This window comes from Heloderma suspectum, chromosome 1 (genome assembly GCF_057233095.1).
Source record: "Heloderma suspectum isolate Gila_16-S chromosome 1, 16-S_ref, whole genome shotgun sequence".
In the NCBI taxonomy this organism is placed as follows: domain Eukaryota; kingdom Metazoa; phylum Chordata; class Lepidosauria; order Squamata; family Helodermatidae; genus Heloderma; species Heloderma suspectum.
The window spans coordinates 243,256,543-243,284,214 of NC_139458.1; the positions used below are offsets into that span (position 1 = coordinate 243,256,543).

The window sequence follows — 27,672 nt, forward strand, 5'->3', positions numbered from 1 at the left end:
ATGGTCTTGATCCAAACTAAATCCACACATCTATATCCTCCCTTGGTCTGGCTACCATGTGGATGGAAACATCCAAACAGTGCTACTGTTTTGCACAGAATACAATCTCAAGTGAAGTTAGAAGGGGGAGGGGGGAATGCAGTATTTAAATGTTTAACTTTGAAATGTGTACAACCTTTTCCGAAGCAAAACAATAAAGAAAAGAAACAAACAAGGAAGTGGCACACTGTTTGAAACATTTATCTCACTCTCTTTGCAAATGACCACTGGAAATGCTTTTACATCAATAATTTTAAATGCCAATTTCTGATCAGCCAGAGGGAAAATAGAAGTTTCCTTGTAATGCTGAATTTCCATCTTCTTCAATGAAGAACAGTTTTCTCAAGATCAATATTTGTGATGTTCTCGTATATTACTTAATTTCTGTTGTGCATTTACAAGTGGCATTGCAGTTTTCTATCAACAATTCTTCATCACAGCTGGACATGTTTTGCAGTATATCACAGTTCGATAGCTGATCCACATACTTGCATGGGTTGGCTGTAAGCAATCAAACCAAAACAAAGTTAGATGCAAAAGAAAGAGAGAGCCACCCATTATTTAAATTTTTCTTGCTCTTCCCTCCAGTTTCTACACTGCATTATTTTAATCTTCCTAAAGTCAAACTGATTTATCCTTATTAATCAAAGCTATTTGTTGGCCTCATTCTGAGCATTCTGCCCATTGAGAACATGGACCCGCTGGCACCCTTAAGCATGGCCCCTGCCTATAGCCCCCTAACAGAGGAGTCTGTTCACACCATTCCCCTGCAGGGAGGCTGCCTCACAGCAGGGGGTGGGGGGAGGGAGCATGAGCATAACTCTGTCCCTTCATCTACTAATCTCCCCTGGTTTCAAACTGTCGACTGCAAACTTATGCACTGGTTAGGGATGTCTGCCCCTAGCGAGTGAAAATGCTACTGCAGGCTTCAACCACATGGCCACATTTAAATTAATGATGAGGGAGAGGGCCTTCTCTGTGGTGGCCCCCACTCTGTGGAACTCCCTCCCTAGGGAACTCCGCCATGCCCCCTCTTTAATGAGCTTCTGCCACGCATTAAAAACGTGGTTGTCAGGCAGGCATTTGGGGTGGGCTAGGGTATTTTTAGAAATATGATGCTTCAATGTAGAATTGTTTTAAAACCATTGTATTGCTGTACATCGCCCAGAGTGGCTGGGTGACCGGCCAGATGGGCGATTAAGAAATTTAATAAATAAAATAGATAATGAAAATTAATTAATACATTCTAAAAATAGCCCTTAGATCGTCAAGATTTCACGGGCTTGGAGCTATGGCACTGACGGATGCATAGACAGACACACACATATCCTCTTTTATACTGTAGATAGCATATCATATACCCATCTTACTCCACTTCTAGCTTAACTCTAGTGGCTTCCTATCTGTTTCTCGACTTGACTGATAGTGTTAAGCAGTTATTACTCATAGAAGTCTAATCACCTGGTCCCAGCCTATTGTAGGGAATGATTCCAGAAGAGTACTTGCTTAGGGATCTGCTCCAATGGGAGGTTCATTCTTAATAAAGCCTTCTTTGTGGCAGTACTTAAATGGTGGACTTCTCAGGGAAACTTACAGGGCCAAATCTTAATATAGCTTTATAAGAAATAACATAGATGACTCACTACGGCAGTGTTTCCCAACCTTGGGTCCCCAGATGTTGTTGGACTACAACATCCATCATCCCCAATTACTGGTCATGCTGAGCATGGCTGATAGGAACTATAGTCCAACACCATCTGGAGAACCAAGGTTGGGAACAACTGCCCTAAGGAAAACTAGCTTTGCGCAGATTCTGGGAGTGCTCAATTCATATTATTCAGAGGAGTTGTTTTATATGTCATGTAAAAACGTATAATGGTTCCTTTTTGGGGTGAAGGGGTTCCTTGAGGTTTGAATGGAAAAAGTTACCAAAAGAAACATGTAGAGTTAGAAGAAGAAAACGGCTGAAGAATTGGACAAACATGTGTGCGTATATGCAAAGCTGAATGTGGAACTGCAAAACTGAATGTGGAATGTAAACAAGATGCAGTTAATCAGTGGAGTTGGAAGAGAAAAGAGACTTCCAAAATAAGCCTAACGTCTAAGGCAAATATCATATTTTGGTCGCAGATGAAGTGGTGGTTGAGGCTGCTGAGGGAAAGGTGATGTCCTTTAGCATCGAAAAGATAAATGTCCAAAAAAGATAAAATGAGCCCAATTAATGTGCAACCAGGACACATAGTCAGAAGACATGTTTTTCCACAACATGGAAAGCCTTGGGAAGGAAAAGTATTTAAGATACATCCAAATCAGCAGAAGTCTGAGGAAGACATGGACAGTGACACCAGAGAAGCAGCTGCACATAGCCCACCTCCAGCTTCTGAGAATATGACCTGGTTGGTCACAAGGTTCTGTCACTCCAACACTGGTAACTATTTGAGTGAATGTGGAAAGTCGTGTGAATGAACTGAACTGAACAGTATTTTATCTAAAGGTGTTCTAGGAATTGCATTTAAATTTTTGAGTCTCAGTCTGTATCTCATCCTGTAATCCTGGTAATTAGTAACATATATCATCAGCAACTTACTGCAGAGCTTATCCTCACAGTTGTCAGGGCAGTCACCACACGGTATACCTTGTTTGTAAGGTCTTGGCAGTTTTTCTACCACATTCCCACTGGAATCACAGAACAATGAAACATGTTTTATACCAGACATTACTGGAATAAGGATATCATGTAGGAGGACTTTTATAGCTTACATAGTATGACAGCTTTGATGGAGCTCGCATTACTTTCACAATATTGATTTGGTCAATGGCATCACCACATGCCATTACAGAATCACAGAACTATGACTAAAAAACCAAAGTTGTGCCCATAATGTTCCAGGCAAGCATATATTAAAAACAAATAGCCCCCTGTGAAATTAGCTGCTGTCTGAGTCAAGTATTTTTGGCACAGCTTTCTAGCAGCTACAGCAAAAAATGCTTCCCATCCTGTCCCCACCATATGCATCATCATCATTTCTATACTGCCCCACAGCTGAAGCTTTCTGGGCAGATTACAACCATGTGTTATCACCAAGCAGGCTGCAAATTATTTCTTCCACTGGCCATCCACCTCCTACGTAAAGGAGAAACTCTAAAAATGTCTAGAATTGTCATAAAGAGGACACTGTAAGATTTACAATATCATGTCCTCCAATATGCCTGTGCCGCATGACTTGCTGGTCACAGCAGTGGCTCAAAAAAGCAGAAGGTTGCTGGTTCTAGCCTTGTTGTGTGAAGAGAGCAAGAGGGCTGTACCTTCAGTGAGAGCAACTGAAACTCATGGTAAAACACACGCTTCATATGCAGAGGGACCCTGGCAACTCCATTTAAAAGGATCCAATAGCAGGTGATGTGGAAGGCCTGTGCCTGTCACCTCAGAGAGCTGCTAATTTAAAATCCTAAGCATATAGAGGCCATCCTGGGACCCAGAAATGTTAGATTATGTTTTGATCACAAGAACATCTGTTGTACAATTAATTAATAAAGTCTGAGTCAGAACTAGCATCCTGCTCTTAAATGACATTCTGATTGTGATATTTAGATCTCCTGGGGGCTGCCATCACGAGTGATTTACTGCAAACTTAGAGCAGTCTGAGTTCCTTCATGACAGAGGACGTTGTCACGAATCCGCTGCCAACCGGCTGCTTCCCTCTTGAAAACCCACATTTTCTGAAACTCCTTTTACTCTGACTTTTGTACTGAAAGGGGCTCCCTGGCAGTTTTGCCACAGTGTTCCATGCCCCCCACACACACACACTAAATCCTGGGCATGCCTGTGTGACCTGGCGGTGACATAGTCAAGGGGGTGGGACACCCCATTGCCTCATTTCCCCTGTGGAAGTAGTTTTTCCCATTGAGAAAATCCGCGGGAGCGCAGCTGCAACCCCTCATATTACTGCAGTAGTGGGGACACTGGTTCACCTTAAGTAGCCTGCTTTTAATCTTTAACATATCCCCCCTTCTGTGCATGCTTACTCAGAAGTAAGAAATAAATCTCGCTCCCCTGCAGTGAAAGGGTTAAAGGCTAACATTAGTAACTTGCCCTAAAGCACTCTTTTGCTTCCCTGATGCTCTCTTAAATTGGTATTGCATGTTGTGCTTCTTTGACTTCTGTAGTTTCTCTGATGTAAAGTCATTTCTCTGTTATGTAAAGTCCCTTCTCCACTTTATCACAGTAATGATCTTTCAGTTTATGGGAGCTTCTCATTGCGAGCAGGGAGAAGGAGAAAGGGAGAAAGGAGGGTTGGAAGCAATAGGCAAAAGTGCACACATGGGGGAAAATGGGGTGGGAGCAATAACTCTGCAGCAGATTGCTGGGATGTGGCAAAATTGGGGTGGGAGGAAGCTCTCAGAGGGAGTCTTTAGATACTGCACTCTAGAACAGGGGATGTTGGCTTCTTCAGGGAAATCTGCACACACGGGGAAAATTAGATGTAGCAGGGTGGGGAGCCTGGACAGGGGTGGGAAACAAGCCTCTCTCATTGGTTGAACAGTCCCTGCAAGTTTGATGATGTTCAGTTCTACTCCCCCTACCCCACCCAGAAGTATGTTCCTTTCAAGCCCTGTGTGATCCCTGAAAACCAGATTTTAAAGGTACAGTACACTTGGCTTATCTTGCTTTGTGTGTCCCTGATGGACCAAAGCTGATTCCATGAAAATCCTGGTAATACTCTAACATGCTTCTCATTCTGTTATCGTGAAGATCCCCCCACCCCAGTCGAGTCAAATGCAGCAGCAGATCTAAGCACTTCTTGTCCAGTCACCCTTTGCCAGCTGTTCCTGACAACACAATCTAGGGAGACAGTAGTCTTCTGCACCCACTACTGCTTTCCAATACAACCACTGGGTCTTGTGGATTCAAAGCTTTAACTAAAGAGAGGCTGACCTCTCCCCTAAGGCTGGCATCTCTACACCAGCCTAAAATCCTGCACTTAAAATGGGGCTTTCTGCTTCAATTTAAATGCAGGATCACGACGACTCCCTTTTTCACCTGCTTCTTCCCGGCCCCCCTGTCCCCGTATCTGAGTCTTCCATTATCTTTCATTGATCTTGCTCTTGCCATTTTCACTCTTTTCAAGGAGGGAACTCAAGTAGAACACAACAGGGTAATTTGTTAGCTCATTAACTGCAATCTATTCAAAAACGGAACAAAGGGCATTTAGTGCAGGAGAGCCTTGAATGATCACGGTGTCATGGAAAGAGCCCACAAACTTCCATGAAGGAGCAAGTTCAATCTCAGGATAAAAGCTGTGTGAAGAAAGCCAGTATCCAATATTTATTCTTGAGAATTCCCATAGCATTGAGAACTCTGCCTATCAGCATCATAAAACATTTGGAAGACAGCTTTAGTCACATACATTTTTAAGGCTAATCCCACAAGTAAGCATGGGCAAGCTTATCTTTGCTCAACTTGGAGAGAGTCAGAAGTGAACCAAAAGGAAAAGAAAGAAACAGCTCACTTCATTTTCCAAGCGAATACAAGGCTCTAAAAAGCAGTAGCAAAGCAGTCCAGATGTTTCTCTGTTTCTTTGCTGAGGCCTGCTTTCCAAAGGGCTTCAAAGGGCCCTCCCTACTTTTATCAGGGGCATCTTTTTAAAACACACACACACACGAACAGCAGAATGTCTCAATGGCTTTGCCAAGGTGGATGCCTCGAAGAGTAAGGCTAAAAATTTTCTCCAGCTCAGACTTTAATCTCAGCCGAAGAAGAGTTTGGGGGCTTCTAATGTTCAACTTTCCTTTGTTTGGATAAATGAGAATTTTTGACAAGAACTTACCAAATTTTGCAGATTTTGTAAAAAAAACAAAATAAAAAAACTGGCTGGAAAAAACTTGATATTTTAAAAATTTTCCATGTAAAACTGGGGGAAAAAAACCACCCATCCAGGCAGAGGGCTTTGTGTGTTTAGCTCATAAAAATCTGGCTTTGAATCCCTGTGTATTCAACCATGTTTGTCGTGTTGAATTAGGGTTGCCACATCTTTTTTCTCACAGGCTCCTCCTCATCTTTAATAGCAAAATGCTAGGAACACCTGTTCCTCTTGAACACCTGTTCCCAGCTGGCTGATATACCTGGATGAGAACTTCATTTGGTTTGCTTTTCGATAAGAACCTACCAAAATTTGCATATTTCTTCATAATAGCCTGGAAAGAACTTTAGATTTTAAAAAATCTGAATGTGGGAGAAACTGAAATTGACAGATTCGTCCATCCCTGTGCCTTTCAGGCAAGCATTACTGAGTGCTCAAAACTATTTTCTGGGACTGAGACCTGCACATTTCACCAGCATTTTTAAGCTCCCTAACCCTTTGATCTATAAAAATTGTAAATCACTCTCCAGGTTCTTAGAACAATTAATGGCAGTGATCAGTGGTGTAGTGGAGGCAGGGTTTGCAAGGATGCAGCCCCAGCACTTTTTCATTAGCAGGGACTGTGATGTCACCTGCCACCCCCCACCCCGCTCAGAATTCCCTTTTCCCTCTGAGCTTAGCTCCGATCCTCACTGTAGCTGTGAGGGGAATGAATTTTCCAAGCAACGATATATTGTTCCATGTTGGAATGCAAAGTATTTGGGATGACTTGGCCTGGAATGGGCAATTAAGACCTATTCGCTTTACCAAAGACGGGCTCCTGGTAGAGATGAAAACTCCTAGAACTGGTTTGTTGATATGGAGCAACACAGCTGCCTGAAATTTTTGGACTGCCCTTGGAGACTGTCACAATGAGCTTCTGCATTTCCAAATTGTGTGTGTGTGTGTGTGTGTGTAGTTCAATCCATCTGGGTGTGTGGACATTTCTGTTGGAGGGGGAGGGGGGAGATATAACGAAGGAGCTTAGGGAAGGCTAATGGGTAATGTTGGGGCACCAAGGGAGTGTGCAAGGGGGCTGTTTAAATGAGAAGGGATCTGTCCATGAGGGCTGAGTTGAGAGGGTGAAGCTTCCGTAGGTATCATATTTTGAAAACCTAAAATGTTTGTGTTTGAGTGAATGAGTGAGTGAGTGAGTGAGTGAAAAAGATTTTAACACCTCTGCATTTTTTCTCAGACGTCCAATTGAAATACCACTACCTTACTCTCACCTGCACTGTTCTGGGATCCCAGTTGAAGGCTGTATATCTTACAAGGTTGTATAATGTTAAAAGGGGCGTGGCTGTGGGGGGCGTGGCTATGACTGTCATGAAGGGACCCTGCACTTCTGAATTTGCCACTACACTGCTGGCAGTGATACAGGATTTCCAAATACCAAATTCATGGCAATGTATCCCAAACATCTGAAACCAAATAGCTGCTCAATGGTGCGCCCATCCAAGAACCATGTATGTCACTGAGTACACTTGACAAAAAACATAACCTTAGTTTTGGCATAGTTTATGGCAGAAGTGCACAACCTTTTCGGTCGCAAAAGCCACAGTCAATGTCAGGGTGGGCAGGGGAGGTTTTAACACAGCCTTTCTCAAACTGGCACCTTCCAGCTGTGTTGAACCACAACTTCCAGAATCCCCAGCCAGCATAGTCCAAAACATCTGAAGGGGGCCAGGTTGAGGAAGGTTGTTTTATCACATGCAATCCACATTGCATTTATTAATCTGTTTATGCTGAGGCAAGTATGTGGCATTTGGGTTTATACTGTGCAAGATTTTAACTGATATAATGTTGTATTATATTATTATTTTTGAATTGTACAATGTCTAGAAAAACTGCTTATAGGTATTCAATAAAATAAATAAATAAACAAACAAACAAACAAACAAACTCCAGTACAGTGTCAATAACAGCAGTTGGAATGTTTTTCAAGTAAGTCAAACTCTGTAAGGACAGACATCTTCAGTGAAAGGGACGTAACAGTGATTGTCATTAGACACAGTGATGTTGTTTGGAGAAGTCAAATATTGACTCCTACTAATGGTATCCCTCTGGTCTGCACTGTAATGGTGACTATAAGAACTAGCAACTGGGATATAGCTTGGGGATCTCAGTTGTCTGGGTGAAACACCCCTTCTGCTCACTACCAGCGCTAAACTCCTAGGTTGCAAGGGGAAAGTTCTGTAAATGAAGAAAGGGAGGGCGCACTGGGATAGGCCCTAATTCAGGGAGGATGATGCCAAAGGACAAGAACATTCTGTTCCTTCCAAATCCAGATTCTCAGATTTTTATCTTCTACCCCTGATTTCACTACCTACCAGAGGAGTGGGGAAAACCTTTTGAACTGTGATCTTAACCTTCTAATTCTTACATGTGAGATTCTTTTGCTTACTTTGATCTAAATGGCTACCCCAAGACAAAAGCTTGGCCTTTCCTAAGGATCTGTATTTCTCTCTGAACAACGGAGGAGTCTCCATGACCTTTTCCCTCACCCACTTTGCCTTCTGCTCTGAGCAGAGTGCAGCAGCTTGCTGAAATGACAAAGAACACAAATGCTGATAAAGGCAAGAAGATCTGGGGTTCCAAGGGGTATTTCCTTTATTGAGTAAACCTTTCCCTGAGGGGCACACATTCATACCACTATAATTTAAGTTCCTAATACCAGAAACGGAAACAAAAGTAGAGCATACTTTCCTCTGATTTCCAAACTTTTTGACTAAAATTATAAGATCCAATTGCTCACCTTGCTATCATTACTGTTCATGTGAACAGTGTCCCGGGGTAGTGTATCTACTTCTCTGATACCCCTGCTTTTGCTGCTAGGCACAGATGTTGCCCTTCCTAAGTAGGAGGTTTGCTTCTTTACTTTAGATAATATAGGTATATCCACCCTTTGACTGGATTCTAGTGCAGATATTTTTCTACCACCCCCACACCAAAACTCCCAGCAGATGGCCCTGAGCTGGCAATTACTGATTCAAGATGGTAGCATGCACGTTGCAGTAAAGAATTTCATTTGGGGTGGGTTAGGGTATTTTAGAAAATGTTTTTATTGTAGAATTTTATTGTTTTAAACTGTTTTATTGTATGTTGTACATTGCCCAGAGTGGCTGGGTGACCAGCCAGATGGGCGATTAATAAATTTAATAATAAATAATAATAAAATAAAAAATTTCCACACCTAATAATTTAGCTGAATGATACCACTTTGGATTGCAGACAGGGAGTTGTTGTGGGGGAATTTTCTATATGCATAAAGTCTTTTATGTGCCGGCGGGGGAGTTGAATTTCCCCACACATAAAAGACTCTCTGTGCAAGACTCTCAGAGAGAATGGTTTAGAAGAGGCATCACACTGATGTCCCAGTGTCCTTTTTCATCTAAGGATTGAGCACTTTGTGCATGCATCCAAAAGCACATGGAGCTCTTGAACAGCTGAAACAAGAACATTGTACTCAAAATTGATACTTACTTAGGGCAATAATGGCAGAAATATAGGAAAGGAGTACGATGCTTTGGGCAGTGGGCAAGTGCACATCCAGTCTGATGCGAATTATACCAAACGAGCTATGAATGTAAGGAGGGCAAAGGGAAACATTAAAAGTTAAATTTAAATCCAGAATTCAAATCCATGTAATTCTTGTAATCATACTATCATATGATGGCAGGATTTTTCAAGCATAATGAAGTAGATTTAGTTCAACCAGCTTCAGGAGTGCAGGATTACCTATATAAGGCAAAGTTGGGGCCACACTCTCACCTGTTTCATACACTACACAGTGACAATGCTGGATTCACAGCAAATGTACGGCCCATACTTTTGTCACATTCAGAACTTTGCGTTTTTAGACATACGTACATGTGAAGGATCATGTGTTAAGATTTCTTTGTTTTGTTTTGGTTGGGGGTTTTTTTTGGCTCTTTTTCTTTTTGGAATTAGATAAAAGATTTGGACACAAATTGGATTATGTGATTTTTTGGGCGAGGGGTATTTTCAATTATTCTTTATACCTCTGAGTAATTTTAAAAATTTTCTCAGTTTCTATATAATATAAAGTATTCTTTAGGGATGTACGAAAGTGACTTACCTTTCGCGGATTATGTTGATGGTAGGGGGGGAGGCGTTCTGTCCCTCCCCCGGAATCCTCGACGGGGGGGAGGTGATCCATTCCTCCCCCCCGGAATCCTTGAACAGCTGGCTGTGCTCTGCGGCAGCTCCGCGGAGCAGCCGGCCAGGCCCAGCCAGGCCAGAGCCGTCCACAGCTGGATTTCCGGCCGTGGAGGGCTCTGGGAAAAAAAAAAACCCAAAACCACGTACGCAAATGGCGGTGGCTACGGCTGCCGCCATTTGCGTTCCTTATTTTTGGCTGTCTTAATCTACATAAATATTTATGTAGACTATGACGGCGAAAATAAAGGGAAACGCAAATAGCGTAGCGGGCGCTATTTGCGTCCCTTTTTGATTCACCAAAGAATCCAGCCTTTTTGATTCATTCCAAAGAATCCAGCCTCACTGGAGTCCGTGGCGGATTTCTCCAAAATCCCTACGACCAGACACGGGCTAGAGCTGTATCTTTGGCCTATCACATGGCAGTGAAGGCTAGGGATGGGGGAGAATTTCTCCCCGAAACTTCGGGGGGCCGAGTGCCAACGCATTCGGTCCTCCGAAGGTTGTTCGGGGAGAAATTCTCCGCGCCCCTGCCTCCCGCCCCCCCCCCCGGGATGGGACTTACCTTTCACGAATGTCCCTCCTGGCGGCGGGTCCCGGCGGCGGTTTGGCAGGTCTTCGTCAGGGGCGGGGGCGGCAGCCGGTCTTTTGACATCGCAAATAGCGTTGCCCTTATTTTCGCCGTAGTCTACGTAAATCTTTACGTAGACTACAGGGACCAAATAAGGAACGCGAATGGCGGCTCCCTATGGGGGACGCCATTTGCGTACGCGCTTTTTTTTTTTTTTTTTAAGTCACCCGTGATAGGCTACGTGACGATTTACGTAGCCTATCACGGCTGACTTTGCAAATCTAGCCATGATAGGCTACGTTAATCATTACGTAGCCTATCACAGGGGCGTTTTTTGTTTTTTTTTTTGAAGTTCGCGGCCGGGGAGACGGGGCACTTCTCCCCTGCCTGAATTTCGGCCGGGCGAGGCAGGAAGCCTCCCCCGCCCAGCCTGAACTTCGGGGGGAGCAGCGAAGCGCCTCCCCCCCCACCGCGAAGCAAGCTGCGAGACCAGGTAAGTGACTTTCGTGCATCCCTAGTGAAGGCAGCAAAAAAGGAGTATTATGCTGCCTCTATCGCGTCCGCAGGGTGCTGTCCAAGGAGGCTGTTCCAAGTGGCCTGGAGCCTGGTCCGTCCAGTGGCTCTGGAACCACTGGAGCATTCTAAGGCCTCCTGTGAGGCCTTGGCAAGGCGCTTTGCAGATAAAATTGATCAGATTCGGAGTGTTATTCCATGCGCTATGGATACAATTAGTGACCAAGAGGCGGCCTGTGGGAAACCGGTTTTGTGGGATCAGTTCCAGCTTCTTCCTTCTGATGAAGTGGACAAGGTGCTTTCATCTGTGAGGCTGACCACCTGCTTACTTGATCCTTGCCCATCTTGGCTTATTATGGGCTGCAGAGAGAGACTGGATGAGGGGATCAGGGCAGTGGTGAATGCCTCCCTTGAGGAGGGTGTGATGCCATCAGCCTTCAAGGAGACAGTGATAAGACCACTCTTAAAGAAGCCCTCCTCGGACCCCAAGTTCTGAACAACTTTCACCCAGTCTCGAATCTGCCATTTTTGGGCAAGGAGATTGAGCGGGTGGTGGCGATGCAGTTGAAGGCACACTTGGAAGAAGCCGATTATCTAGATCCATTTCAGTCGGGCTTCAGGCCTGGGCATGGGACAGAAACGGCCTTGGTTGCCTTGGTGGATGATATGAGGAGGGCTCTGGATCGGGGCGAATGCTCCTGCTTTTGATACCGTTGACCACGGTATCTTCCTGGACCACCTGGAGGGGTTGGACACTGGAAACACCGTATTGCAGTGGTTCTGGTCCTTCCTCTCCGGCAGGTACCAGAGGGTAGCACTGGGAGAGGAGGTTTCGAACCTGTGGCTGCTCACTTGTGAGGTGCCACAGGGTTCTATCCTCTCCCCATTGCTATTTAACATCTATGTGAAGCTGCTGGGGGCTATCATCAGGAGGTTTGGGGTGCGGTATCATCAATATGCGGATGACATGCAGCTCTACCTCTCATTCAAATCTTCACCAAGGTTGGCCGTACAATCCCTGTCCAAATGTCTGGAGACGGTGAGTGTCTGGATGGGGAGGAATAAGCTGAAGCTGAACCCTGACAAGACTGAGGTACTTTTGGTGGGAGACAAGAGGAGGTTGGGGGATCTTGACCTGGTGTTGAATGGGGTACGGCTCCCCTTGAAAGACCAGGTCTGCAGCTTGGGGGTCATTTTCGACTCCCAGCTGTCCATGGAGGCTCAGGTGCGCTGTACCAACTCTATCGGATACGGCGGCTGCACCCCTACCTTCCTGACCATCTGCTCCCATCGGTAGTACATGCCCTGGTCTCCTCTTGTTTAGACTACTGTAATGTGCTCTACGTGGGGTTACCCTTGAAGACGGTTCAGAAGCTGCAGCTGGTACAGAACACGGTGGCTCGCCTGATTAAAGGCAGCCGCCGGCGAGATCACATCACTCCAGTGCTGAAGGAGTTGCACTGGTTACCAGTTGTTTTCTGGGCCAAAATCAAGGTGTTGGTTTTGACCATTAAAACCCTATATGGTTCCAGCCCAGCCTATCTTAAGGAGCACCTCCAGCAACACCAGACAGGCCGCTTAACAAGATCAGCCTTGGATGGCCTTCTCTCTGCCCCATCAGCCAGGACAGCTAGACTGGTGGGGATGAGGGAGAGGGCCTTTTCTGTGGTGGCCCCCACTCTGTGGAACTCCCTCCCTAGGGAACTCCGCCATGCCCCCTCTTTAATGAGCTTCCGTCGTGCATTAAAGACATGGTTGTTCAGGCAGGCATTTGGGGTGGGTTAGGGTATTTTAGAAAATGTTTTTATTGTAGAATTTTGTTTTAAATTGTTTTATTATACACTCTGTAGATCACCCAGAGTGGCTGGGTGACCAGGTAGATGGGCGATTAATAAATTTAATTAATAAATAAAAATAAATAAATTGGATTGCTTCTGTACAATACAGACACTTATTTTATTTGTGTATTATGGTGGTGTTTTCAAATTATCATTCAGACATTTCTACTAAACACTAGTTTAGTAATTTCATGCATAGCAATATCTTACTTTTTGGTTTGTCAGTACTCTTCACTCCTTGGAATAATTCCTTGTTTTCTAGTAGTTTGGTCTCCACAAAGTGGGTCATAGTACTGAAGCTACATAACGATCCCAGAGTTCTCCTCTATTTGTTTCTCTTTGTGACCTAGCCCCTTGCAAGTCTTCCAGATTTGCACTCAGTCCATACATGGGGAAAACAGCTGCTCTCCAGAGCTGCTTGCTAGAGAGGAGGTAGCCATCCCCTCTAAGATGAGCAGAAGTGTACAGGAAAAGGTAGAGAGAGTTTTATTCTTACAAGATTCTAAAGCCAAGAATCATACGCATACTCCTCTTTCTACATCACTTCCAATAAAAGCAGAAGGGCGTTAAGGCCTGGCCATGAACATAGTGTTAAGATTAGTACCCCAACAATAGGTGACCTTACAGGTGTGCAGTCGATTTTCTGAATCTTCCTCCAGCCCTCCCGTTTCTGGACAGACATTGCTGTCTGATAAAGTGCTGCCAGACTTTGGAAGGAGCTTCTCTTGAGCATAAGAGTGATTACCGCCATGCGCTCTATGTGGGGCTGCCCTTAAGGCTGGTCCGGAAGCTGGAGCTAGTGCAGAATGCAGCAGCTCGGCTGTTGTCAGATGCCCCCTTTCAGCATGTTACTTCTTTGCTGTGCTGGCTGCCTATTCACTACTGGGACAGGTTTAAGGTTTTGCTACTAGTGTATGAAGACCTAAACAACTTGAGACCAGGATACTTGAGGGAGAACACCTTCTCCGTTATCAACTTGCCAGGTCCCTGAGGTCATCAGATGGGATGCTCCTGGTGGTTCCGCATGGCCTTATGGCCTGATTGAAGTCCACCTGGAGTAGAGCCTTCCGTCACCGTGTGGTGCCTCCCTTTCTGTGGAACTCCCTGCCTCTGAGATCAGACAGGTGCCAACACTGTGTTGTTTTTAGCGCCTGCTGAAGACATGTTTATCTCAACAAGCCTTTCTTGATTAATCAGCCACCTTTTAAAATCCATTTTTATTGGTATTCTGTGTGTGTGTGTGTTTTAATTAGTATGGTGTTTTATTCCTTTTACCTTTTATTGCTTACTGCTCTGGAATCTTTTTAGATGTGGAGCAGTATATAAACGTTGTCAATAAATAAATAAATAAATAAATAAATAAATAAATAAATAAATAGCTGAGGGCAGAAGGGAGAAGCGGGTGCAGGAGGGGAGGGATGTGTGTGCTCAGAAGTGGTGGTTCACAGCTACGTAACTCCTTAAAGCCTGATCTATGTACATCTCAACACGTCATGCAGGATAACACAAGATTTGCTTAATAACGGTATTATAACAGTGCACATTCTGTACATTATTTCCACAGTTTAATTCATTCTATTCCTCAAGTATTTACATGCCAAATGATTCTGAGGTTCCTGTTCATACCTGAGTATATGGATCGCTGTAATACATACGCTTGATTGACCCAACGCCATACTTGAAATAAGCCACTCTTTTATACCAGATTTGGATTACTTTTGACCAGGATAAGGGATAAGTTGATGTAAAAAAATTCTCACCACAGTAGATTCCTGCAATGACAAGAAATATATTTGTGAAAGGGTGTATACTTCAAATTGCTTAGTACAGCTTTGTGAAGATTAGCTGCTAAATTGACCCAAGAATTTGCACCAGAACAGACTTTTAGATCTCAGCCAAAGTCCTAAATAAATAGTAATCTAATATATTTAAATTAAGGTTAGCTGTTTAATAAAATACTGTTAAAAATAAAATCTAATTTTAATAAAATGAAAAAGAAAATACGTTTTAGGCACCCCAGTCTTCTGTATCATCCCAGTGGCTTTGTATTCATTGGTCAGAACACTGGAAACTATTGTCTTACCAAGAAAGGACCAAACTAGATGTTACACAGGAGATGCATATGACTCTCTCCCCAAGTGTTGGTTTTTTTATAGTGTAAAGAAGCCAACGGCAGTTTCCATTTTGAGCAGGTATATGACCAGGGGGAGGGGACGTTTGTTTTGTCTGAGGCCATCTTTCTGCTCAAAATGCCCCCAACCAAGTTCCTTTTCCACTTAGTGGCCAGGACCAGCTTCAGGGGTCATTATTACTGGGCACCTGCTAAGGCCCACACCCTATTGGGGCCCATGCCCAATCCCTGGAATCCTTTCCAGGGTTCAAGCCACCCTATCCCTCAGACTAAGTTCTCAGTTTGGATCACACACACACATATTTGCACTGGCAACTGGGGTGGGGCGAGGGAGTAAAACCCCTGCAGTTAAGGGCAGACCTGGGACTGTACATAGTTTGGCCCTGCGAGCAATGAGGAGGAGGAGAGTAAGTTCCAGATGCCTTGTCTTCTACCTCTGGGCGATGGTGCAGATGGTGCCCATGGCAGACACAAGCAAATGGGCAGCAGCAACCACAGTGGCATGCTAGTGTTGATTGGTACACTTCATGAGGGGAATCCCAGTGAAAGCCTCTTGCCCAAAGACCCCCAAACCTGGAAGCAGCACTGCTGGGGGCAAACCCACTTCCCCCCTCCACAATATATGAAAGCACCCTCTTTCTTAGTCTCTTCACTTACCATCCACAATTCTCCTGTCTCTGGGACTTATTTCTGCTTGACATTTTGCAGCCCATTTCAGAGCATTCTCACTAGCTCCCTGACTCCATGTCTTAGCAAAGCAAAAAGAGAGAGAGAGGAAATTACATTTTAACTAGGTCATGATGCACACAATACAATGGAGTCCACGCAGAGCAGCGAAAAATCCAACGGTCTGCCATTTGGAAGGAAAGGAGACTGAATCCAGAACTTCACATCTGAAACCACCAACTATCAGAAATTTTGCTTGTTTAAAAAAGGGTTTCACAGGCACATGTCCAGCTGCTGGATTGGAGAGTGGAACCACACTTGCAGCACTTATTTACACATCCAGGTAGGGGTGCATGTTTGTGGAAGCTCCATTTGCATTCCCCATAGCTTGATTAGGTCATGTCAGACAGTCTGAAAATTATTTAAAGGCGCAACCTTTCTTTAAATTAATAGCAGTTATTTTGTCAATTGATTGGGCATGGTCCAGCAGCCAAGCCTAAGCAGTTTACATTCACACTCACTTAGTGGGAGATGGTGAAGCACATGTTTAACCCTCTCCCCTTAAAATAAACATTTCTTAAAGTGTATCATTTTGCCTAGATCATGCTCACACTCCAATAGAAAGTCAGGTACTCCAAAATTCATCCTAGAAACTGTTGTCAAGTGGCAGCACAGTAACACAAGATTAATTGCCTCTCACAACAAAGCAGAAGTCTCGCACAGTTGGGTCAAATCAAATCAAATCTTATTTGCACCAAGCCAATGGCCATTGCAATTTGTAACAACACAGTTGGGTGTTCTCCACGCCAAGCTTTTTATCCCACAACTTACCTGAGCTTCTGCTTCTGGATTATTTGCGGGATTAAGATTGACTCCTTACATGGGTTGACATGGGCTTTTTTTCAGAGACTTCCTTTGTCTGCAAGTTCGACATGTTTCATTATACAGCCACTAGATGGCACTGTGTTATAGTGGAACTGCGTAATTTCACATGACCAATTAAGCGGATTTACATTTATTACTGCATTATCCCTGATCTTTTAAAAGCCAGGATAAAGGTCAGAAAGCGCAGGAGATGTCCTGGAGGTTGAGGATGTCATGTAAAGGACTCATAAACTTCCGTAAGTGACCAATCATAAGCGTGCAATAAAAGCCTCATATAGAAATGGTCTTGATCTGCATAGTCTGCTTTATAGCTTGCATCTGGACCACACAAGCCTCTGCTAAAAAGCAGCATTGCAATGATGGAAACATAAACTTAGGGATGGCGAAGAATTCTGCCACAGACTCCAATGAGGCCGGATTCTAAAGAATCCGGCCCCCCGGAGTCCATGGCGGAACGGAAGACTTACCCCCACCTCCACATGGAATCCCCTTCGGCTGGATCCTCCATCAATATGGCTGCCATGCGATACTGCCATGCGATACGGAATCCTCTTCGGCCAGCTCTTCCAGCAATATGGCCGCCATGCCGTATCGCTGGCTGAAGGGGACTACTGACTGTGGCTGCAAATGGCATCCGGGACGCCATTTGCAGCCGTGAAGGTCTTAGTTTAAGGTAAATGCAGCCGTAAATGCCCCCCCACGGATTCCCCACTGGAACAGACAGTGGGGAATCTGTACACCCCTACTAAAATGAGGGAACTGGTGAAAAGGAAGTTAAAAGGGGGAGTGATACAGCACGGCAATCGCGGCTGGCCGTATCGACAGCGATGCAGAGACAGCAGCCGGCTCCGCTGGATCGCCGCAGAGCGGAGCCAGCTCAGACGGATTCCGGAGGGAGGGAGGGATGGATCACCTCCCCCTGCGGGCGAATTCCTGCCCGGACCAGCAGGTAGGGAATCCGCCCATCCCTAGGGCTCCGCGCAGGCTGCTGCTGCTCCCTCTCCCTGCTTGGCCATCGCAGCCCTCCCCCCTCCCCTCCCCAGCAGCAGCCGGTGCGTAGCGTGCAAGCCACCCCCTGTGACACCCCCCCTCCTCTCTCCCCAACACCTCCCAGCAGCAGCTGAGGGTGAGCACAGGAGCTGCCACCACCTGCCTGGGATGCTCCCATCCCCCAGACATTGGAAGGGGCAACGGTGCACCAGCAGCAGGCAGCATTGACCCACACACTCCGCAGCAGCCGCTCCTGGGAAGGGGAGGGGAGAGGAGGGGGCAGCCGATGGAGGTGGAAGAGCAGTTGCATGACGTGCCAGTTCAGTGTACATAAGGCCCACCCTAAGATGTTGTCTCGGGGTCCCCTGGAAACCTGGAGCCAGCCCTGGGCAGATGTGTGAGAAAGAAAGCCAAAGAAAGTTAGGGGTGGGCTAGGAAAAAGTAGGGCAGATAGGGCATTTTCAGTCCTGGACTTAATGGTCATGCGTGTGTGCGTGCATGAGAGAGAGGGAGAGGGAGAGGGAGAGAGAGAGAGGGCGTCTTCAGGGTACAATGTATATTGTTTCAATTACTTTAAGATGTGGTAAGCCAGCCCTGCTACATTTGGGTCCTCCTGCTTATTCTGCTGAGTGGGCCCTGGATCTCTGCCCCCAAATCCTGTTCTGATTGGACCACTGCTAGGAAATGAGGACTGAAACAGTCAGTGGTCCAGAATTATCAGGGAAAGAGGAGAACATCACAGGGAGGAGTGGGGGAAGGAAACCTGGGAGAGAGAAGGTGCAGGTAAGTGCAGTGAACAATCTGAAGGAGCTGCAGGTCACATCTTCTGCAGCTGAAATTAACATATTGATTTGATTTGGATCCCTTCAATGAAACTTTTCAGAAACGCTGGTGTCAACAACCTTGCTTTTGGGCTCTAAATTTTCTATGTGACTATCGCCCAGTTCTATATCATCTTTGACATTGGCAGGGGGATGTTTGCCTGCAACACCACAGTGAAACCTTTCAACAGTATCTAGCAATATCAATGAATTATATCTTACCATTTTCAGCATATTGCTGGCAGTTGGGAATACCCCTCTCCTGATGGCATTGTGCTTGTCAATAATTTCTTTCCGTTCCTCTTTAGAGATGGTACCCACTGATTCTGAGAAATTCTAAAGTTCAAAAAAGATTACACCAGATATTTCTTTGTTTTTAAAAATGCCATTTGTTTGTTTTCTGTTTGTTTGTTTGTTTCTCTCTCTCTCTCTCTAATTTATATACAGCTTTCCACAAAGTTTCAAAGTGGTGAACAAACAATGTTGTACCATCAAAACAATAATAAAATATAACAATAAAACTACATTATAATTAAAAAAATGCCAATCAGCAGTAAAACTGCACACTCTTACTGTGCACTACAGATCACAGCTGGCTGGGTAACACTTCAGGGAAAATCTGTGTGAAGAGATGGGTCTTGAGAAGATGTTTAAATGACTCTAATGTACAGTAATAATCTTTATTTGAATTTGAATACCACAAGATGCTGAAATCCTTATCTTTACTGTTTGCAATCAACAGGTATCTAACCCAACCCCAAAACTCATTTATCCAGCTTAAACAAGGCAAGAGCTTTGAAGGATCTCTAGCCAGTAATGCCTCTTTGGACCTTCAAAACAACCATCATCATCTTTTTTTGCCCACAGAAATAGGAAGCAGAGAGCTTGATTCCACACATCCCCTTATTATGCCCTTATTATGAGGACAACATGTGCATTAGCTCTACCTCTCAGGGCCAGTTCATACAACCAATTAGCCCTTCTGACAATGTGGGCTGTGAAGAACTGTGTCAACTCCAAAGCATGGCTCTTCTAAGTTTGTGTGAATACTTAGGAATGTCAAGAGCAGGAGACAGCCAGGTGACAGGGAAAAGTCAGCTGACATTGCTGAGACACATTACTTAGCACCTTGATTGTGAAAAAGTTGTTGGTGGAGAAGATCGGGGACTGCCTTTGTTAAAAACTGGGACAGCATAGCACAACTAGTAACTCCATAGGAAGATGTGGCAACCACTGCAAAAGCAGCTAAGGAAGGCTTTCCTCATGAGTCTCTATTTAGGAGAGAATTTAAGGTGACTGGACAGCTTGGGATTCTGAATCAAAAGGAAGAACAGGAATAGTCTGGAGTACCAGATTGAGGTGGGAAATGAACAGACAGCTATGCCTTTTTAACTTTTTCACAAAATTGATTAAGACATTTGGGCATAGTTGCCCTTTATGAGAGGCTGACATCTGCCAGATTTCACACAGTTAGGTGCAGGGAGTTTTGTGTTAAATGCGTGTTTAAAGTTTTGGAAGGTAAAGGGGATTTGCTTTCTACCCCCCCCCCCCGTGGTTTTGTGGGCACTTTCTATGAAAATGGCATACATTGTAGAGATGCCTCTTTGTAAGTAACCTGCAAAATATCAGAAAGGAAGGTGCAGGGGTTTTGGAGTTACAAAGAATGAAAACCAGATTGAGGCTTTGGTTTTGTTTTCTACTCAATTAGCACAAATTATTTCACCTTGCTGAAGTATATGAATGACACTGTACTGAGAAAATATACGATGAAAATGTACATTATAGAGTTTGTGCACACAAGGGGAGACTTTAAAGTTTGGGATCTCCCTCCTCTTTTTTGGTGGCATAGTGTTAGAGTAGTGATTAAAGGTAAAGGTAAAGGTGTCCCCAACCAGTCGTGTCCGACTCTAGGGTGTGGTGCTCATCCCCGTTTCTAAGCCGAAGAGCCAGCGCTGTCCGAAGACGCTTCCGTGGTCATGTGGCCGGCATGACTGAACACCGAGGTGCACGGAACGCTGTTACCTTTCCCGCCGAAATGTTACCTATTTATCTACTTGCAATTTCTTGCTTTCGAACTGCTAGGTTGGCAGGAGCTGGGACTGAAGACGGGAGCGCACTCCGTCACGCAGCACTCGGGTCTCGAACTGCTGTCCTGCCGACCTTCCGGTCTGCAGTTCAGCGCCCTAACCACTAAGCCACCGCGGTCTCAGAGTAGTGCTTGGTGCAACTCTAAAACCCGGTCTACTTGTAAAGCCTCAGAGCCCCCCTGCTCCTATTTTTTTTTATCAGGCAGAGAGGGGGGCGTCATTTTCACTCATTGTTTCAGAACAAGAAGTCTGGCTCATTGCTGCAGCTGATGAAGGGGCCGCAGAGTTAGCAGTATCAATTCATTATGCCCTCTTCCCCAGCTACACTACCTGCCTGGATGCCTGGAGCTGTTGGCCTCCTATTATAAGTTGCCGGCAGGCACTACCTTTAGCAGGAAGCCTTCCACTGTAGCAGGCAGAAAGTGCTGGGAGACTTGACTGAGGTTGTGCAGACTCAGTGGAACTCCACAAACCTGGTTGGAAACTAAACCTGTCAACCACAAAAACATACTCCCTACTCTCCCCCAACCCCGCTTCCGTGAAGTTTTCTTTTTATTGAGAGTTGGGGAGGAGAGGATGTATCAATTTTTAACTGACTGCATCTAAGACGTCTGTGTGTCCCCAGTGGGGGAACCCCCCAGTCCCCCCAGAATTTTTGGGAGCAGCCCACAGTGGTGCAGCTAGGTAATTTTAGACTCTGGACCTAAGGGTCTGTCAGTATTCAACAGAGTGTATTCTAAGGTATGCACATAACATTCCAGCCATTTAGGTTTGCAACTGCAGTCTGTCTTTGCAAATAATGGAGCATGGAGCATGATTCTGTGAACATGGGATAATGCCTTAGGTTGAGGCTCAAGGAGATTACAGATAAGAGAGAACACGGAGGATGCTTAACTCTGCGCAGGCTGGATTAGGCCCATGTGCTGGAGGTTACCCTCCCTCTGCACTAGAATGACACAAGCAGCTGAAGGAAGGGTTAGCAAGTCTGTAGGGCGTGTGGCCAGGTTCGCACGATTTCAGGGGAAGCCACACACTATGGGAAGTTTCCCCCAACCCTGGGCGTGCCACTCGTGTGACTGACATTTGCTTAATGACCCGCATCATGATTGCCATACCATCCAAATCTGTTGCACAGGGTGGGGGTGGCTTCTACTACAAGCCATGGGTTGAGGGGTGGGTTAGAAGCCACCCCTGCTGTGTGATGGGTTCGTAAAACATGCCAACCCGTGATGCAGGTAATTAAGTACATGTGGGCTGTGCGAGCACCATGCCCAGGGGCAGTGGCAACTACCCATACTGCATCGCTTCCCCTGCTGTCGTGCGAACCTGGCCTGTGTGTGTGTGCGTGTGTGTGTGTGTGCTTTGTATATATTCAGCTCCTGTCCACTATAATTATGGCCCCCAGTGAGTGGCAAAGGACACAGGGGCCATGTGAATTTCCCAAAATTCAAAAAGCACCTCAGAACAGGGCTTCGTGAGAAATCAGAATGGCAGCTGCTCCAATTCTAAAAAGAATTTTGAAATACAGCTGAAACAAAATAGCCAATTTTGAGGTGAAACTGCTGGGAAATGGTCCTTATCAGTTTAGTAAAGCCCTGCTCAAGCCATGTCTGACTGATGTTTTATGCAAGTCTTGTGTTTCATACCTGTCCTAAATATTGCTGCAGTACTGCAGCCAACAGCAGGAAGACAATAGGAAGAAGCATTTCTGTGGAAACAAAAACAGTAAGCAAATATGATTAGAATCTTCACTTGCTTAGGGTGCAATCCTATGCATGTTTAGACAAAGAAAAGCCCTTCAACTCCCTGGCTGAGGAATGCTGAGAATTATAGAACTTTTTTTGTCTAAACATGATTGGAATTGCACCCTTATTAGTGTTTGACGTTGCAGTGTAATCTCTAAGCATGTTTATGCAGAATCAAGTCCCAGCCAGTTCAATGGGACTTACTCCCCTAATTAGTCTGCTTAGGAGGGCAGCAGTAGACTGGTTTGGGGGCCCAGGCCTGCTATTAGCATCAGAAATATTGGAGCAATTGGCAGGAGTGCCCCCCCACATCTGGATTGAGACTGCTGCAGGGGACAAAGGGTTAACCCCCCTGATCTGAATCAGCCCCCCCCCCGCGACTATTTGTAAAATAAAAATGTGACATTCAACCATGTACTTAACATAATATGTTGTTTTGACCCCTAGTTATCAGTTGCAATGGAAACTCCAGGCCCAGAGGGCCTAAACACAGGTTTTTCAAGTAGCTAAAGAATAGGAGATTATTTGAACAATGTTGCTTTACATTCGGACAGGAACTCCAATTGGAGAAAGTGCATTTAACCCTATGACACAGTTCCCATTAATGATAATATTGGATGTAATAACACATCAGATTTTCTTGTAGGCTTTTGCATGTACTTTTGCAGCAATTATTGTCTAACTGTATTTTGACATATCTTCCAGGTCCTAACATCCATTTCATATCCCTTTTTATCCATTCAGAATATCCAAATTCATCTCTGCTGCTGTATGTTGACAGTCCAGTTCTAAACATGATTAAAGGTAAAGGTGTCCCCAACCAGTCATGTCCGACTCTAGGGTGTGGTGCTCATCTCCATTTCTAAGCCGAAGAGCCAGCGTTGTCCGAAGACGCTTCCATGGTCATGTGGCCGGCATGACTGAACACCGAGGTGCACGGAACGCTGTTACCTTTCCCGCCAAAGCGGTACCTATTTATCTACTTGCAATTTCTTGCTTTCGAACTGCTAGGTTGGCAGAAGCTGGGACTGAAGATGGGAGCTCACTCCGTCATGCAGCACTCGGGTCTCGAACTGCTGTCCTGCTGACCTTCCAGTCTGCAGTTCAGCGTCTTAACCACTAAGCCACCGCGGTCCCTTCTAAACATGATTGCTTAAGCACTAAATCCCCTTTGACCTGTCTAGATGCAAGAACATGCCCATACCCTCAATATTGCCTTATACATTAGGGAATGAGGCAGGCATCGCTTTTTCTGCCTGCTCTGGTGTGAGACACATCTCAAGTTTAAATTGTTGCAGCCACTGGTAAATGCTGAAGTGAAGGAGCTCACCGTGACAGCCCCACAGCTGTGCCTGCAAAGATAGTCCTTGCAGTATTCGGCATACCCACCAATCTATTAGGATCAGCTGAAAAAAGTGCTCCACACATTCCTGCTCCACTACACTTGTAGTTGTAGCAGGTGGGAGAGGGGGCAGCCAACAAGAGTAGAAGAGAAAACAAATGGGACACGCTATGAATGTCTCCCCCTCTCATGCCTTGGGGAGATCTCCACACACTGGAGAAATCGTTTTCTGCAGAGTATTCCTAATTACTTTGTTCTGAGAACTGTTAACTTTCTCCATCTTAAGAGCATTCTCAAGCCATTTAACCCCTATTCCACATAATACCTGCTCTAATACTCTAGTGGGGTTTGCCTTCAAGAGGGCTATTTTCACAATAAACAATTTTACGTGTTAATACTAAACAAATTATTTGCAAATAAGCCCCACTGATTTCAACAGAACGTAATCACAATTAATAAGTTAATTGATAACTTTAGTGAGAATTGCTATGACGTTCTCCTGTCCCAGAACAAAATAATCCATAACTACTCTTGTTAAATTAGGTAATCATCTTTCATTGCCTGCATAATTTTCCCTTTTAATAACATCAAGAGATTCCATATATGTGAAATATTTATTTTTATATTGAAATATGAATATGGACCATTACTTTGGGAAGCAGAATTTTGGCCAAATAAAGGCTTTTACACTACCTTTTTCAGGGTGTTCTGTCTTCTGACCAGCAGCAGGAGTTAGATCTAAACTGCACTGGTGAGGTATATATATATAGCAGCACACTTCCTGCTTTGTAAGTGAATGCTCCCCCGCCCCAGCAAAAACAATAACCCTATACCAGCATCAAAATGTATTTGCTAAACGTGCAGTAGTTTCTCAGCTAATAGGTGGTTGTAACACTGTCAGTTCAAAAACACTGTAATAGACTTTTTAAACAATTATTGATCGTGTGCTATTTTAAAATATAGTATCCATTGTATTGACTTGCAATGGATTTATAGTCCTGATAAGCAGATAGGCACATACACGTCCACAATATGTGAACCGCTGAGGAATTTTATTATATTTAGCAGTATATAAATATCACAAATAAATAAATATCAGAGTACTTTAGTCAGAATCATATACTCAAAAGCACCACTAGAAAAAGCACAGAATGGAACAACAATAATAGCCACACTCCCATCGCCCATAGAAGGACTGCTGACACTCACCTATCATGGGCTGGCATGGTAACAATATACCACACCGGCACGGCAATGAGGAGAGAGACAATACATGTATGTTGGCATGGAAATGGCCCCACAAAGGAGCGATGCCCCCAATGAAACAAACCAGACTACACAGCGCCCCCCCCCCCCCCGAATTGTGGCAGCCCTGTGGCAGAGCCAGGAAAAGGACAAAGTTTGTGTGCCACAGGAGAGAAAAAATATTTGGCCCAAGGACACAGAAAAGGTTAGTTAAGCAGAGCAGCAGAAAAACAACAGTGGCACAGCTCAGCCCACCAGAGGCCCAGCTGTCCAAGACGCAGATCCTCTGAGACAAGAGGTCACGTCCAGTCTGGGAAACAGTACACATGCCAACGGAGGCGTTCTTTCACCAGGGAGAGGAGATGAGAGGAGAGGGGAGGGACAGAAGAGGCTGCAGAAGTATAGACAAAGGAACAAGCCTCAGCAGTCCACAGGCATGGACTGGACAGTCAGGGAGTGCGGGGGACACATGCTCAAGACCCATCAGTGAGACAGCCAGGGAGAAAGTAAGACATGCCTTTTTGTACATCCTTGCAGCTCAGCCAAAGGAATGGTAAGGAGCTGGACCTCAACCAGAACCAGACCCCCTCACACAGACACAGACACAGACTTACACACACACACACACACACACACTCCTTTCAGCAATGCCTTTGCCACACAACCAACCCAATATGCAACCCAATCATGGCTCAGTAGTAGAGTACATATTTTGCACGCAGAAGGTTCCAGGTTCAATCCCTGGTATCTCCAGATAGGGCTGGGAAAGAATCCTGTCTGAAACCCTGGAGAGTTGCTGGCAGTCAGTGTAGAAAATGTTGAGCTAGATGGACCAAATGGTATGACTTGGGATAAGGCAGTTTCTATGCTCTTAACCCCAACCCCAACATGGCCCCACAACGTGGGACATCTTTGCTGGTTCCAGGCATCCATCTGGATTTTTGCCTGAAAGACCAAGGAAAACTGTGGGTTCGTGGAGGGTCATTTGTAAGTAAGAACAATCTGTGACATTGCACAACGTCATCACTGATCACGGAGCATGTCTGTTAAGGCATCAGCCTTAGCTTCCAGTTTCCTGGATTTGTGGAGCTTGGGCCAACACAAGATAGCCTTAGGGGCCCTTCACACGGAACATTTATCCTGCGATTGAGACTGCTCCTTCACGGAAGTTTGCGGAATCTTTACATGACACCATGACCCAGCTGTGACCCTCCAGGGCATCTCCTGCACTAAATGCCCTTTGTTCCATTTTTTAATAGATTGCAGATAAAGAGCTATCAAATTACCCCGCTGTGTTCCGCTTGAGTTCCCTCCGTGAAAAGAGGAAAAGCAGCAAGAAGGGGAGCGAGATCAATGAAAGATATGGAAGACTCAGATATGGCATAGGGCTGACTTTTGAGTAAGGTTTACATTGAGACTTTCCTTTTCTTTCCCCAAACCTTCCTCTAGTGTTCTGTCTGTCAGGCACAAAGTCAACAGGTGCCATTTACCACTTCTTTGGCTATGTGAACAACTTCTAATCTTCTGTCTCACAAAATATTTTTTATTAAGTCAGTGTAAAATAAACCTTGTTGCACAAAGTGGTGTGGGGTGTACCAGTGCAAGACCAGGCAGAAGCTCAGCAGGCTGAGTTCCATCCCTCCCACCTGTTCTCTGACAAACATAGCTAAGGTGGAATGGGAGACCTCACCCCCGCCCCTGCCAGCAAGATGCCCACTCTATGTCTACACATCTGCCATTTCACTACCTGATGCTCACGATCCCATTTTAATAGGGATTCATTCAGTAGTGTTCTCTAGCTTCCACTCAAAATAGACACAGAATCATTGGGATTAACTCCAACAATGTATTAGAGTATAAAACACGATGGAGGCCTAGAACCTCTTAACTACGATCAGCCATCTTAACAATAACAACCAACAAGAAGGGATTCTTCCAAGGCCAACACCAGGCTGCAGTGGGCCCTTGGCCCCACCACCAAAGGCCCCCTGCATTTTGTTTTAAGTAGCAGTGACCTGAACCAATCAGATGCTGCCTTTGGGGGAGACTCAGCCAATGAAGTGACATAAAAACCACCCTGTGCCCTCACTGGTCATGTCTCCCCAAAGACAGTTTCTGATTGGTTCAGATCACTTCTACTCAAAATGGGTTCCCCCCCCTCTTTTGAAATGGGGTGCTCTGGGGCCTGCAGGCTTGGCCATGGCACTTCCTTTCACCAGCAGGGCTGGCCAGCCGAGTGGGTGAGTAGGAGAAGGATGGTGGCAGCTGCAGCAGTAGCAGGCTCAGGGAGAGGAATAGGAATGGGCCCCTCTGGGCCCTCAGCAGCTGCTCACCCAGTCCACCCCCTGATGCTGGGCCTAGGTTCTTCTTCCTACATTACCTCTAGGGGGGGTGTCTCCACGACTACAGAAGGAGAAGCCAATGGCTTACCCAGATTTTTCAAGGAGCCAGCTTTGGTCCGTGCAGAGCTCCACGAATGAGTGCACCATACCATTCTTAGTCCCTTAACAGGAACATACTTGGGGGGGGGGGATTGGAGTGAAAATAATCTGACAAGCAGGGGCTGATCAACCAATGCAAGAGGCTCCCCCCCACAATGTGTGAGGCTTCCCCATCCTTCCTTAAAGCTGACAAAACTGTGAACACTTGAAGCTTTGCATTATTACTCCCTTACAGCTGAGAAAGCAGCTCTGACATAGCACTTCTACGGGTGAACGAAA

General features: G+C 45.2%; 1 protein-coding gene across 1 annotated transcript; it reads right to left on the minus strand.

Annotated features, from left to right (window-relative positions):
- Nucleotides 1-220: 220 nt before the first annotated feature.
- Nucleotides 221-27,440, minus strand: LOC146358884 (serotriflin-like). The gene is made up of 8 exons (XM_084830314.1): nt 27,383-27,440; nt 22,267-22,328; nt 18,756-18,869; nt 15,829-15,919; nt 14,667-14,812; nt 9,423-9,517; nt 2,627-2,715; nt 221-540 (listed from the first exon to the last, which is right to left on the minus strand). The coding sequence occupies exons 2-8, from the start codon at nt 22,324-22,326 to the stop codon at nt 413-415; spliced, it is 723 nt and encodes a 240-aa protein (XP_084686440.1). The 5' UTR covers nt 22,327-22,328; nt 27,383-27,440; the 3' UTR covers nt 221-412.
- Nucleotides 27,441-27,672: the final 232 nt, after the last annotated feature.

Bases quoted from the DNA above. Each gene is read 5' to 3' on its own strand.
- LOC146358884 (XM_084830314.1), bottom strand. From the start codon at position 22,326: ATGCTTCTTCCTATTGTCTTCCTGCTGTTGGCTGCAGTACTGCAGCAA. The intron at 15,920-18,755 runs GTAAGATATAAT...TGCTTTGCTAAG, and splicing joins CCAGCAATATGCTGAAAATG to ACATGGAGTCAGGGAGCTAG. The intron at 541-2,626 runs GTAAGTTGCTGA...GATTGCTTACAG, and splicing joins CTGTGAGGATAAGCTCTGCA to CCAACCCATGCAAGTATGTG.